At 35.3% G+C, this 13469-nt stretch overlaps 1 protein-coding gene across 2 annotated transcripts; it reads right to left on the minus strand.

The window, feature by feature from the left end:
- Positions 1-560: 560 nt before the first annotated feature.
- Positions 561-10431, minus strand: LOC121730082 (mitogen-activated protein kinase p38b-like). Of its 2 annotated transcripts, none has more exons than XM_042118923.1 (9): positions 10211-10431; positions 9737-9873; positions 9277-9470; positions 8953-9062; positions 8537-8661; positions 7395-7474; positions 6044-6165; positions 4179-4309; positions 561-2887 (listed from the first exon to the last, which is right to left on the minus strand). In XM_042118923.1, exons 1-9 carry the CDS (start codon positions 10312-10314, stop codon positions 2808-2810), a joined length of 1083 nt encoding a protein of 360 aa, XP_041974857.1. In that variant the 5' UTR covers positions 10315-10431; the 3' UTR covers positions 561-2807. The 2 variants fall into 2 exon arrangements, with proteins under 2 accessions (XP_041974857.1, XP_041974856.1); XM_042118922.1 differs by lacking the exon at positions 7395-7474 and adding an exon at positions 7065-7144 and having other exon boundaries at positions 10211-10419.
- Between the last annotated feature and the right edge of the window lie 3038 nt (positions 10432-13469).

Genomic DNA, 13469 nt, shown 5'->3' on the forward strand with positions numbered 1-13469 from the left:
TGCTGCACCCTGTGGCCCAAGCATCAGCGACAGCCAGTCCTTCGCTATTTTATAAAAGCTGAAAGTTTACCTGTTTATGACCAGGCGCGGTCGCAGACTGAATGGGTCATTATTTTGTGAGTTGTGAGTTGTGACCCAGGCCCGACACAAAAGAGATATATAATAACATAAGATTTCCATGCTTTTAATAGTGACACTCCAATCTTTTTATCACAATGGATTTTTTAAATTATTTTATCGTAACTATTGTCCGCACAGATTGGACGTCATAGTAAAAAATGTTTGGAATTGTGTATTCTATCCGAATATTGTTTTTTTTTCTTTTTGGCCGGCACTTTCATTTTTTGGTCCAAATATGTATGAAATGATGTCCTTTACTTTTATTAATCTGACTGAAAATATATTTTGTTTCCAACACTTCATTTTGCGCAGAGTAGGTAACACTTTTTTAATTGCCACTTGCCAGGAAAATTGACGTTTATTTTATCTTCCAGGGGGGGGGGGGGGTACCTTGGTACGCCCATGGATAGTTGTATATTTGCATGCAATGAAACAACAAATTAAATGAATAACTTTTTATTTTACCTAAAGTACACAGTTAGTTACCAACAAACGCCCTTAATTCTAAATTCTAATTCGTCTTAAATATTACAAACATTATTTCATTCAGAAAGCTCATCTTCTCTTTTATCGCCATGGACAATTTTCTGTTTGGTGAATGGCGACCAAAGACCTCTAAACTGCTCTAAACGAGTGAAAGTGGACGGAAAGCGACTATTTGTAAAGAATAAAAAATACTGTAAGAATTTTAAGTCATTCTTTTCTCAGAAACTGCTTATATTGCTTAGGTACGATAAAATGTGATTCGTATTGCTTTGGCCCTTGTATTACTGATATTTATTTATTACATGAGCAAGAGAAGATGAAAGAGTGAAATGAAAGCACAATCAGTTATGGCGTTTCTATTGTATATAGTCTCTTCAAAGATAATTAATTATAATAAAGTTAAATATCACTATTCACTCCTACAGAAACTCCGGCAAAATACTATGAGAATTTCTGAGAAAAGTTTTAATGGTAGCTTTCATTATTTGCCACAGCACAGCACGGCACGGGCACGGCACAGCTGTTAAGGTATAGTTACACATGCTTATTTCAAGCACGAAAGCATGCTTCAACCAAGTAGTTGCAGTTTTCGAGCACGTGTGCCCAAGCATTGCTCAAAATAGGCATGCTTATTTCGAGCATGCTAAAAAATCGACAGGCGTGCGATTTTTGAGCATGCTATCTGCGGCGCGGGTGGCGGGGGGCGTGGTTTAAGCACGTGTGGACAGGTTTGTGGTACTTATCGATAAGTTTTTCTCTTATAATAAGCATGCTCTAATAGAAGCAAATGTATCGAGTTCAAACAGCATGCTTGTTTTAAGGATGTTCCTCCTCATTGTAAAAACCGTATTTTTAAACTGCACTGTACATTTTATTACTCCATTTAATGCCCGAGAACTAAATACACGCTTCACACAATAATAGGTTTTATGTATTACTGGTTGACTGGTAGCATTTTTCTTCGCCTAAAGCACAGTGGTGAAATTATAAGCACATTTTATTCAGAAGTCTAACTTCGTAAAAAATACGTTTTAAAACTTGGTGTAATATATTGCTGTAACTACTAGTAGTAGTACTACTAGTACACCTATTATTACATTTTTGATAATAAAGTTTTAAAATGTTTAAAAATAGCAATTAGCATGTATCTTAAAAAGTATAAATATAACAATCATATTTTGTTTCTTACCCTGCGTTTTAAAAACGAAACAGCGTAGAAAAATATCTTACAATACATAAGTGTAAGGTAACAGGGTCTACCCTATACATGATGTTGCAAAAAAAATCACGTAAAATTCACACAAATAGGATTCAAACCTAGGTATGACCTATGTAGGTTGTAGAACTCAATATTTTAACTTTATTACGTCTCATTGCCTGGTGTTGCCAAACACGGACATAATGACAAATAAATAATCCGAAACCACGAAACTTTAATTTTTATCTCAGTCAGTAATATACAAGCAAAACAAAATCTTTTCAAAATGATAGTGAATGGATTATTATTATTGGTCATCCTAAAATTTACGTCACTCGATAAGGGGGAACCATTCATATTATGACGTATTTTATGTACCGACTGAGAGTATTATTAATTATAAATTCGTATTCTAAGTGCCCTATTTGAATTTCTGTCTCTACTTTATATCTACTTGCCGTGAATTTAAAGGTGCTGTCGCGTTCACCGCGGCAATCGACTACGACAAAAATTTAAATAAAATGCTACTTTATGACCTAGGTCCTAGGCTATAAGTTTCATTTTGCTCTACGCCAGTATATTAAGCAGCGACAGCATGGATCGCTACACCAATGTCGGTAGAAAATGAAACCTATAGCTTAAGTAATAAAGTATCATTTTATTTGAATTTTTGTCAGGCGCGGTCGCTTATGGCAAAGATCGGATTTACATTTACTTCGTAAAGTTAACTTAGCATCCATTTGTATGGCGTCAAAACAACCTCTAAATTAATCGGCGTAGGCACAAAACTTCACATAAAATATCAAAATCTGTATGAATTTCTGCGCAACGTTATTTTGATTATACGATAGTGACAAAAATTCGCACTCAACACACTTTTATTACTTTTAATGTTCCGGATAAAAGCCATTATCTTAATTACTGTATCGGCCTTATCTAATGCACGGTCATACAAATATTTGTACGCGAATTGACATAGTTATTGCCGTTGTACAATGTACAGTTACGAGGGGTTCACCTCGACCACGGTGTTCATGTGCTGCGGGTGCGGCTTGAACTCCACAACCTCCTTCCACACCAGCTCTGAAAAGCGAAAACATTATTTTTAACAATGTTTTCCGTTTTAACCATAAAGTTATTATACCTTTTTTATCGTTGGGGAAATGTAATTACGCACCGGCGGTCTGGGGAGGGCTACCGGGGTATGTGGGACTCCCTAGGGGCAGGGGGCCGCGCCCGGACAATGGGCATACCCACTAAAACCCCAACGAGTGTTCCTACTTTCGGCTTTAGGCAGAGCCACGGGATACGCGGGCTACACAACCGCGACAAAGTTAATATACCTAGCGGAATAGTAGTAAACCAATTTGCATTTACACAAAAGTAGTGTACTGTAAAACCATGTTGCCTTATTAGAGTTATTAGTTATTCATTTCATATGAAAATGACAGAATGCATAATTATGTAAATGATTTACTAAAGGTGACGTAGTAATGATATCAACCCTGTTGAGCTCGTCCTAATGTGCGCGTACATAATATAATTTTCATTGTGTAATTCGAGTGACTTGATATTTAAGGTGACACCGCGTTAAAGTAAAAAACCGTGTTGGATATGTTTTAGATTGCTTGTTTTCTATGAGAGGCCGGCCCGGCCACAACAAGAAATGGAAAGGGCGTCAGCGACAAAATGGTTTTGGTCGCGTAATTTAAAAACCATAAATATATTTCATATAAGCTATGGGCAAATTAAAGCGTATGCTTGAACCAATCTATGAACAAATTTTGGAAGCTTAAATCACTCTCCTCTGTTGGCAAAATTAGAATCCCTTTTTTACAGAGGTCTTTTTGATTGATTTTTCTGTGTTATAAAAGTTGACCAATCATGTTAAGCTATGGGTAATTCAAAGACAAAGACATGATGAATACTGACAATGAACTTTAATTTCTTAGCTTTAGTCGTTGCTGATAAAAATCGATATCGCTACAGCCAAATTATTCCGGCGGCGTATAAGGCGTCGCCTTAAGGACAAAATATTGTAAGTATAGCATATTTTGTATCGTGTAATATTTTTTTATCTAAGACATTGCAGCTCTGCCACGGAGAGTTGACTAAAATGAGAATTGAGAGTGCTCGTTTCTTGGTAGTAACCAGTGCGCAGTGGCGTAACATCTGTGGGCGTAACTATACCATCTGGGGCCCGTGGCAAATTGATGGGGCGCTACCAGTAAAAATCGTCACTTTAATAATAAAATGGGTACAATCAATGTGTAAAAAATTAGTCACGGCCTCTTGGGCCGGGGCCCTTTTGGGTCGGGGCCCGTGGCATTTTGCCACCCCTGCCACTGGTAGTAACATTGTGTGATTTCCTAACCTTTCCACTTGTCGACGGGCAGGTCCATGTCCTCGAAGCTCTGATCGTAGGGCGCGGAGGTGGGCTCGTCCGTGGGGTCCGCGTACTGCGCCAGGTACGCGTGCGCCAGCGCCTGCTCCGCCGTTATACGCCTGCGCAGTGTTATGAGATCATTAGGGTCAATTTATAATAGCGCAGAGTTTAAGCGAAGCGAATTCCCAAAAACAGAACATAAAATATTCAACCTTAACTCCAGAGCGTAACGCCAATCAGTGTTGCTCGGGCGTTAGAGTTGCGTACGGTAAAATGTACGGTTTTCGCAGGACTTTACACGTGTAAAAAGTCATTGAAAAAGTGAAAAAAATTAAGAAGAGTGAATCATCAACACAAGACGAAGGACGCTTTGTCCGTGTTAATGTTCAACTTTAATATCGTCGGAGGAGTTAAGGGGGCGACTAACCCTAAAGTGTCGTAGTAAGTAATTTTATAATTCATTTTTATACTTGAAAATAAGCCCCGAATTGTTTCATTTTCTAAAATTAGATACTACATTATATTTCCGAGAATTCGATCTGTGCAAAAACACGATATCTTAAAATCTCTATAGAACAAAATCACAAAGATGCATCTAATTTTCACGAAGTTTTCATTTATTGCCATAACCGTGCATTGAACTAAGTTAATATTTTAACACATTGTATAAAATTCTATCATTGAGAGATCGACCTGGCGGATTTTTAAAATGTTGTATATTTATCGAGTTATTGATAAAAAACTAATTTGGCGATGAATCCGCGTCGTTCTTTTTCACCTGGCATATGAAAGACGGGCGTGAGTGTGAAGAGAGAAGGACGATATTTGATTTTTGGGGTTAGTCGCCCTCTTAAGATCACTAATGAGTCGTGTGTACACGTGCTGGGCTATATCACGCGCGACGTAGAGTATCGACTATCGAGGCATGAACGTCCTCTTGATGCAAATACAGTAACGAAAAATAATAATATGAAAAAAATAGTACCATCGAAGAAATTTATCCATAGGTAGATGACGGATCTACGTCATTTGGTCGGGTTACGTCAATTCAATATTAATTTTGATCCGTCGGCTGGGTTTGACACATAAAGTTAATATACCTAGCGGAATAGAGCAACAATCTCGAACTGTCGAACGAAACCGAAATTGTTTTACGTCTGTGTATAAAAATTTGTTTACGATGGTTTACGTATACACTTACACAAGCATATTATTGTATTTACTAACAGCTTATGGACTCCGGTCTGAAATAAACATTTTTATTTTTTTTATTTATTTATATTTCTAAGAGATTAAATTGTCAACGTGCCGATAAGTGCCGACTGGACGTCAAACAGATGTAAAAAATTGGTTCTGCTGTCATGTATCACACGTCTCTTTTTACCACGTAGTGTTACTGACAGTGACAATTTGCTCAGGCCTTCGTTTCTCTATTCCGCTAGGTATTTTAACTTTATGGTTTGACATATCACATAAACATACCAAATTACGTCGGCCCGCCATCTGCCTATGAATAAATTTCTTCGATGGTAGGTACATACATAGTGGATTATACAGGGTGTAACAAAAACAAGTGATAATACTTTAGGGTGTGTACGTGTTCCTTGTAGAGAGTTCACTGTGAAAGTAGCAGCGCTGAAAAACTATTTTTTTTTCACTTTTGTATGGGGAAACTCGTGACGCTCGGGCGCTTGCCCATACAAAAGTGAAAAAAAAATGTTCGTCTTTCAGCGCTGCTACTTTCACAGTGAACTCTCTACACGGAACACGTACACACCCTAAATTATTATCACTTGTTTTTGTTACACCCTGTATAATATGATTGTGTTGGTCATGTTATGTGATGGACTCACTTGTCAGCGTCCAGCTCCAGCATAAGCTCGAGCAGGTTGACGGCGAGCGGGTTGGCGCCGCGGAACACCTCGCGAAAGTCGCGCCGGTGCAGCGTCGGCAGCGACTGGATGTAGTTGCGAGCCTGGAGAGTAGAGCCAGTTGAGTATAGGCCATAGGAAGAGGCGAATAGGTGTAGCGAGGTACGGGCAGGGGGGAAGAGGGTTTGCTAATGCTCACGAGTTTCATTCCCAAACGTGGAGCGGAGAGTTGCGGGGTGAGAGGGGAGGCATTCAATTCCAGTTCGCTTGCTCATATTATTTTGTTTTTAATTTTTATCTCACTTTCATTACTATTGTGAGATACTCATGTGTTAAAAATCCTGAATTGGAAATCTAGGATTATCTTAAATTTTAGGAAATATTCACGTATTTTACTGTAATATTCCCCCCCTTTAACCCTCAAAAAACTAGCTCACGACTTATATGATTTTCTGTATGTGAAGGGCGGCGAAATGATCTTTGCCCGGAGCTGCTATATAGCTAGATCGGGATCGCCTGGATAGTAGAGGTTGGTTGTGGGAATAAATAAGGCCAAACGAAAAGGGGGAATTTTCGGTCAGGCCGAAGCCTACTAGCCGGTTTTCTGTGAGCCCATGGTATTTCTCCGGTCGAGCCGGCCCATTCGTGCCGAAACATGGCTCTATCACGCTATAATGTGTATTTATGGCTTGTAAATTAAATTAATAAACTAGAAATAAATACATTTCTTTATCTTTATTAATTGTGGAAGCAAAGGAGCAATTAGATCACCTGATAATAAGGGTTTATAGTTGCCCCTAGCTATTAAAAGAGCTACTATAGCGCGTTGCGAGTCATTTAATACCTTCACTCTTTTCATAAAGGCTTGCAGGCCATGTTCAAAAGAGTACAGCTATTTCAAGAAGTGAAAGGCGAGGAAAAGACATTTTATCAAGCGCATTATATTTCAACCACATGCTGCACTTTGGGATAGCCTTTGTAAGTAAATTGTTAGTAAGCTTACCTCTTCGCTTAGTAATTTATCAATTGTCTCCTGATCTGGCTTCCCGCATAAGAACAAAATTCTTGTGAATTGATCAATATCTGTTTGCGCAAATGTTAAGGTAAGCAAAACTTACACAAGCGACATGTTACAAAGCTCCTTAGAAAAAACATTAAGTATAGAAAAACATTATTTAAAACCCCAAAAATTACCGTAACATTACAATAGACATATTTTTTGAAGACGGACAAAACAACTTACATACTTAAACTAACAAACTTTATAGACAAAGGGAAAATTGGACAATCACATTTTTTGATCCAGTTCACAGTTTTCTCCCGTGTTACTTACTGACTCTGATGATATTTTCTGCATAAACTCCTGTGCTGGCGTGCCCAGTACCTCCATGATCAAATTTAACTGGTGAATATCTGTCTCATAAATTAAGGTTGAAAAACCAACTCAGTTTCTTGTTAACAAGCATTAGTTATTGTTATTTCCAATATTTTTCCCCAGGAGTTTAAAGGCTTTATTTAAATAGAGTAGATAAGCATGCTTTCTTCATTATAATTTCATAAGTTTTTCAATAAACTGACCTCTTTGAATTAATATTAAGGTTTTTTTATTTGGTGACCTAATTTGGGGTCCAAATTGAACTAAACTATTTTATTCCTTAAGTAATGTATCTGTCGCATTCATCTGGTTTAATCTGCGATTGAATGACTAGCGCATTCATTGAATGACACCATTCAATCAAATGACTAAAGGACAATTACTCGTCAAGACGTTGACTGTGATGTGTAACGTCTTGACTAAAAGTCATTATAATATAGCGAAGTTGTTAAACGGGATGCTATACTTTTTTTTAAGTAGCCGTTGGCCGGTAAATCCACGCTGTCCTATTATTTTATTACAAATAAAGCAATTTAAACTTTAAAGTAAATTTAATTAACAAAATATCAACACAGTGCTATCAGCTATGTGAGCTGTTTGACGCCATATTTGTTTTAGTGATTACTAGCGCCGCAGTGGAAGAAAAATGAAATACGTTCAATTACCTGACTGATTTTATGTCCGCTATTTTCAAAGGGCTATGTTACAAATCGCTAACTAGTAGGATGTTGAGTGACGATTGTTCAATCGACATGCAGCAAAGTCATTCAATGAATGCACTAGTCATTAAATCGAATCGCAGATTAAACCAGATGACTGCGACATATCTAATGAGTGTTGAACTTTTGAAATATATTTTCATTATTTACAAGTTACAACTTAATGACAATAATAAAATATTTCTTACATAATATCAAGTTTCTACAGATATATTATAACATAATAGATACATTTTATGAGTCAATTTTTCAATAAACAATTTGAGTTAAGTACATTTTCAGGCTAATATTTCACAATTTAGCCAGTCATATTGTGAAATATACATGCATTAACATCATTAGAAAGGCTCTGAAAAAAAAGATGAACTGTCAAAAGGATACGGTCTGTGCCGGGGAAAAGAGTTCTGCCGGTGAGCAGTTCAGCCATGATGCAGCCCACCGACCAGATGTCTACGGTCTGATTGTAGTGCATCCAGTTGAGCATTATCTCAGGTGCTCTATACCACCTGTCCAAATTGTTATGTTTAAAATTCAAATCAGTGTAAGCACAGATTTAAGAACTGAGCAAATAAATAAATTTTATTACAGTAGTCAACATTGAGTCACACCTCAGCAAATCTTGTGGCTACAAAATGCTCTCTATATGTATAGTTGCATTGTTATATGATTTTAATTTTTGACAAAGCAATGTCTGTACTAGCATCTGATTGAAGTTCATAATATTATGGTGCTGCTCACTGAACTTCAAATTTTGCTGTCATAAAATAAACAAAAGTCATTCAAAATAAATATTTTACCTAGTCGCTACATATCCCGTCATCTCTGTCTCTGTAGGTCTGGCAAGGCCAAAATCTAAAATCTTCAACTCACAGTCTTCATTCACAGCAATATTTGAAGGTTTAAGGTCCTAGAACAAATTGGTTGTATCAAAATATGAGTCTTCTATTTTATTCAATTCCAGGTTATTTTTATTCATTTTGGTTTTTAGTAAATTGAAATCACCTCCATACTGTTATTATTTTCAGAGAATATACAAACAAATATTGTCCTCATTTTCATGATAAGAATCAAGTATTTTTATTTGTCACACAATTTTTCAAAAATATTTCAAATTAACACACCCTGTGAATGATCCCCGCTGAGTGAATATATTTTAAGCCTCTAAGTATCTGATACACAAGAAACTGAACATGGTCATCTGATAACTTCTGAGTCCTCACAATATTGCTCAAGTCCGCACCCATTAAGTGTGTCACTAAATACACCTGCTGGAACTCTTCTAAGCTCTTTTCTGGACTGAAAACATCCAGGAGACCTAAAATGTATTTTTTTTTAAATTAAAACTAGCACTTGCCCGCAGCTAAGCTAAGAAGTATTATTATTATTAATTAGGTATCAAAGTCTCAGACCAATTGCTTAAAATTGACAAAGTTTCATAAAAACTTTCATCCCCTATTTTATCCCCTTGGGAGTAGTCAACAGCAGCTGGCCCCCCCCCCCCGGCCCAAAACCTGGGTACGCCCATGATAACAAATAAAAATAACTAAAGTATTGTTATTATTTAGCCAAATGTGCACATACCAATAACATTTTCATGATTCATATGCTTCAACATTCTCAATTCACGATACGTTCTCTTGGCATGTACTGCTGATTGAAAAGGTCTAGCCAGTTTCTTGATAGCTACTTTTATATCATGCAGAGTATCTATAGCAGAGCTGAAATATTTATCATTAAAGAGATAAAAAATGCCATTTTCTTACACGATATACCTACACAAAGTTAATCTATCAAAAAACAAATGTTTCCACTTTCCAGTTGAAATGCGGAATGTAATTTAAAGTGGGAATGTAGTGCTTCGTTAGTGAGGACATTAACAGCATAATACTATGGAAACAAGTTCCGCCTACACGTTTTCAAATATAGTATACGTATCATACTTTATTTCAAAATCTTCAAGATAATTTTCTTTAATATTGTAGTGTATGTATAGTAATTCATTTTAAAAATAAACATTGGCACAAATATTTATTAGTTACTAAATAAAATACGTACCAAACTTGGCCGTACGCTCCGGATCCTACAGGTGTAAGATTTTGGTACCTCTCCGGCACAATCCATTCTGTTTTGTTTATTTCCACCGTATGGTACCGAGGCATATTGATTAGTAATGTTTTATATAATAAATGCAAATTGCCAATAAACCTAAATCGCAAAAGAATTCTAAAAACGCGAAGCCCGAGATTTACTTTTCTGTCATTTTCAAGTGACGTAACTCGTAAAAAATGTCATTTGTCAAATGTCAAATATTTTTTTTACATTTGTGCAGTCAAAAACCAGAAAATAAAACAAACAAAAAAATGTTTATCGGATCCATTCATTACAAGTAACTATTATGGTAATAAGTTTATTACCATAATAGTTAATACCCAACGATATCAAAATACTACGTTCTAATTCTATGTTAATACCCACTAGTTTATAAAATATTCGATTCTTGGGAGTTGAGAATTTGAGACCAAAGCTTTTACTTTTAGGGCTGCTGGCTCGAAGGACCAAAGAAGTTTTAAGAACAGAAAAGTTTTCGGATATAATGTTAATTCATAAAACACCTAAAATAATATAATTAATTCATGACCATAAAGTCAGGACTAGTTTGTAGTCCTGATGCAGTGTGCTAAAACCGTTCCGTGTGGTTCCGTACCATTAAACAGCAAAAACAGCCAAAGATTAATTATTTATTTGATTTTATTTAAAATTTATTTTTAATTATTAAAGTATAAATTTAATATACTTAACTGAGTATTTACTATTTTGTGAACATTTCAGCCTACCTTATGCCATGATAGATATCGAGCAAAAAATTCAAGTTTGTTGTATAAGAGCCCCCCTAAAATATTTAATTTATTTTGTTTTTAGTATTTATTGTTATAGCGGCAACAGATATACATAATCTGTGAAAATTTCAACTCTCTAGCTATTACCGTTTTTGAGTTACATCCTGGAGACAGCCAGACGGACAGACAGATGGACAGACAGACAGTCAGGAAGACGCCAGACGGACAGACATCAAAGTCTCAGTAATAGGGTCCCGTTTTTACCCTTTGGGTACGAAACACTAAAAACACACTTTTGAATTTAACCCCTGGAGCATGATCAAATTAGCTTTTATTATGTTGTACAAGAGAATTTCGTACGAAGCACCGTTTTTTATGAGTAAGCAAAAAAAACAAAAATCGGAGGGGTCTGCCCCCCTATCATTAACTTTGTCAAAACCTGAGCTAATCCGTGCTGGGCCTCTATCATGAGCTCTTAAAGCCAGCCAGAATACTGACTGGCTCGCATTTTGGTACCATGACCTCTATTTTCCAGCCAGTCAGTGGTCACGTGACACAAAACTCACTTCTCCATTGTTAACTGAGTAATAATTTCGTATCATTTGGTATCATGACAACACTTCTGACATAAGCTCGCTTGCTTTTACGTCAAATACAGCAATTCAATAAACACCAACCAACGAGTAGCTTTTACTGAATAGTTTACATTTTAGTAATTTTATTTATTAATATTACATACTTTTTAGTCTTAAATTATATTGCTATTTAGTTGGTTAGTTACTTAACAAGTTATATTTTAGTCTGTAGCATATATTTTAGTGAAAATAATTCGTTATTAAAACCAAAAAACTTAACATTCGAAGTGTCCAAATTTTTGGAAAACGATTAAGTATTCTCAAGTTAATCACGAACTGATACATAAGTAAAGACGTAGAGACCTTAGTAATCCATTTAGTGTTAGTGAGGTTTCAGAATAATAACTTATGTGAGGTGTAGTATACCTATATGTCTAGTCAACAATAAGGTTTGCATTTGTGCGATGAGCTAAGACTGCATTGATTTAGTACACAAGAAACACATACAAGGTATAAGGAACACAAGTGTTGTGTATAATTACTGTAAAACAAGTATGAATTTTCACCAAAAACCTACAGGTACAATCTTATAGTTGCATTGTAGGTTTTTGTGTTATTTCACAAACTATTTCCTTGTAAACCTGAAGTATTTTGGTATATGCATGATAAACACTGCACCAAAGAGGTAAATAATTCAATATTACTTACTTTTAACAAGAATTTTCAGAACACAACCTTTTAACCTTTAGATGTATGTATAACATGCTCCGGATAAACATTGACACACCTAAACTACTAGAAAAGTTAAATAATTGATATGATATTATCAATCCCAATTAGAAACCCAATTAGCTAAATTCTCATATGAGCACTTTTTCATTTATAACTTCTTCTCTTGACGACAATATGGTATTATATGATGGGAATAGTGTAAATCACTAAATTTTACTCAAAAACAAAAACCTACATTATAGTACTTTTCCAAAAAAGACTTACTTAATAAGAATTGCATAACAAACATATGGAACTTATTGTTCATAAAACATAATATTATCATAGGAACATATATTATTATGTATTACCAAAAATACTTTTGTACTTACCTCAATAATAATAATAAGTATTAGTTTTATATTAAATTAAAACTTACTATGTACTTCTTAGGAACCTATCTTAGGAGCATTTCGTACAATCTTTTGATTGCAGTAGGTCTTTGTGTTATTTCACAAACTATTTCCTTGTAAACCATGCATGATAAACGCTGCACCAAAGAGGTAAATTCAAAGGTATTACTTTCTCAATAACAAGAATTTTGAGAACACAACCTTTGAAACTTTAGATTCAAGTATATTCACGAATAAATATTGACACACACACATACACCTAAACTACTAGAAAAGTTAAATCATTGATAATATAAAATCCAAATTAGCTAAATTCTCATATGCACTTTTTCATTTATAACTTCTCTTGACTACAATATGATATAATATACAATGGGAATAGTCACTAAAACTCAAAAATATAATCCTACATTACTTATAGTACTTTTTCCAAAAAGACATAACAAAAATTGCATAACAAACATACTTATTGTTCATAAAACATAATATTTTCATTGGAACTTATATTATTATTACCAAAAATTCTTTTGTACCTCAATAATAATAATATTAGTTTTATATTACTTATTACATTAAAATTTAAAATACATGAGGACTTTAGTAAGTCCTCATGTATTATACATTTTAAAAAGATGTGGTCGTTTTAGGGACCTATCAGACAGAGTGGTCACGCGTTGAAGCATTTGCGTTGGAGCAGTCAGTGTGTGACTGAGGAGCAATTCTAACACATTCAGAACTCCTCCTGTGTGAGTATATAGAGATACTCACACGGGAGGCA

Source organism: Aricia agestis, chromosome 9, assembly GCF_905147365.1.
Source record: "Aricia agestis chromosome 9, ilAriAges1.1, whole genome shotgun sequence".
Classification (NCBI taxonomy): Eukaryota; Metazoa; Arthropoda; class Insecta; order Lepidoptera; family Lycaenidae; genus Aricia; species Aricia agestis.

Coding starts and splice junctions, on each gene's coding strand:
- LOC121730082 (XM_042118923.1), bottom strand. CDS start 10,314: ATGCCTCGGTACCATACGGTGGAAATAAACAAAACAGAATGGATTGTG. Junction 9,874..10,210: donor GGAGCGTACGGCCAAGTTTG/GTACGTATTTTA, acceptor TAAATATTTCAG/CTCTGCTATAGATACTCTGC. Junction 7,475..8,536: donor TCTTTTCCCCGGCACAGACC/GTATCCTTTTGA, acceptor TTTATGAGACAG/ATATTCACCAGTTAAATTTG.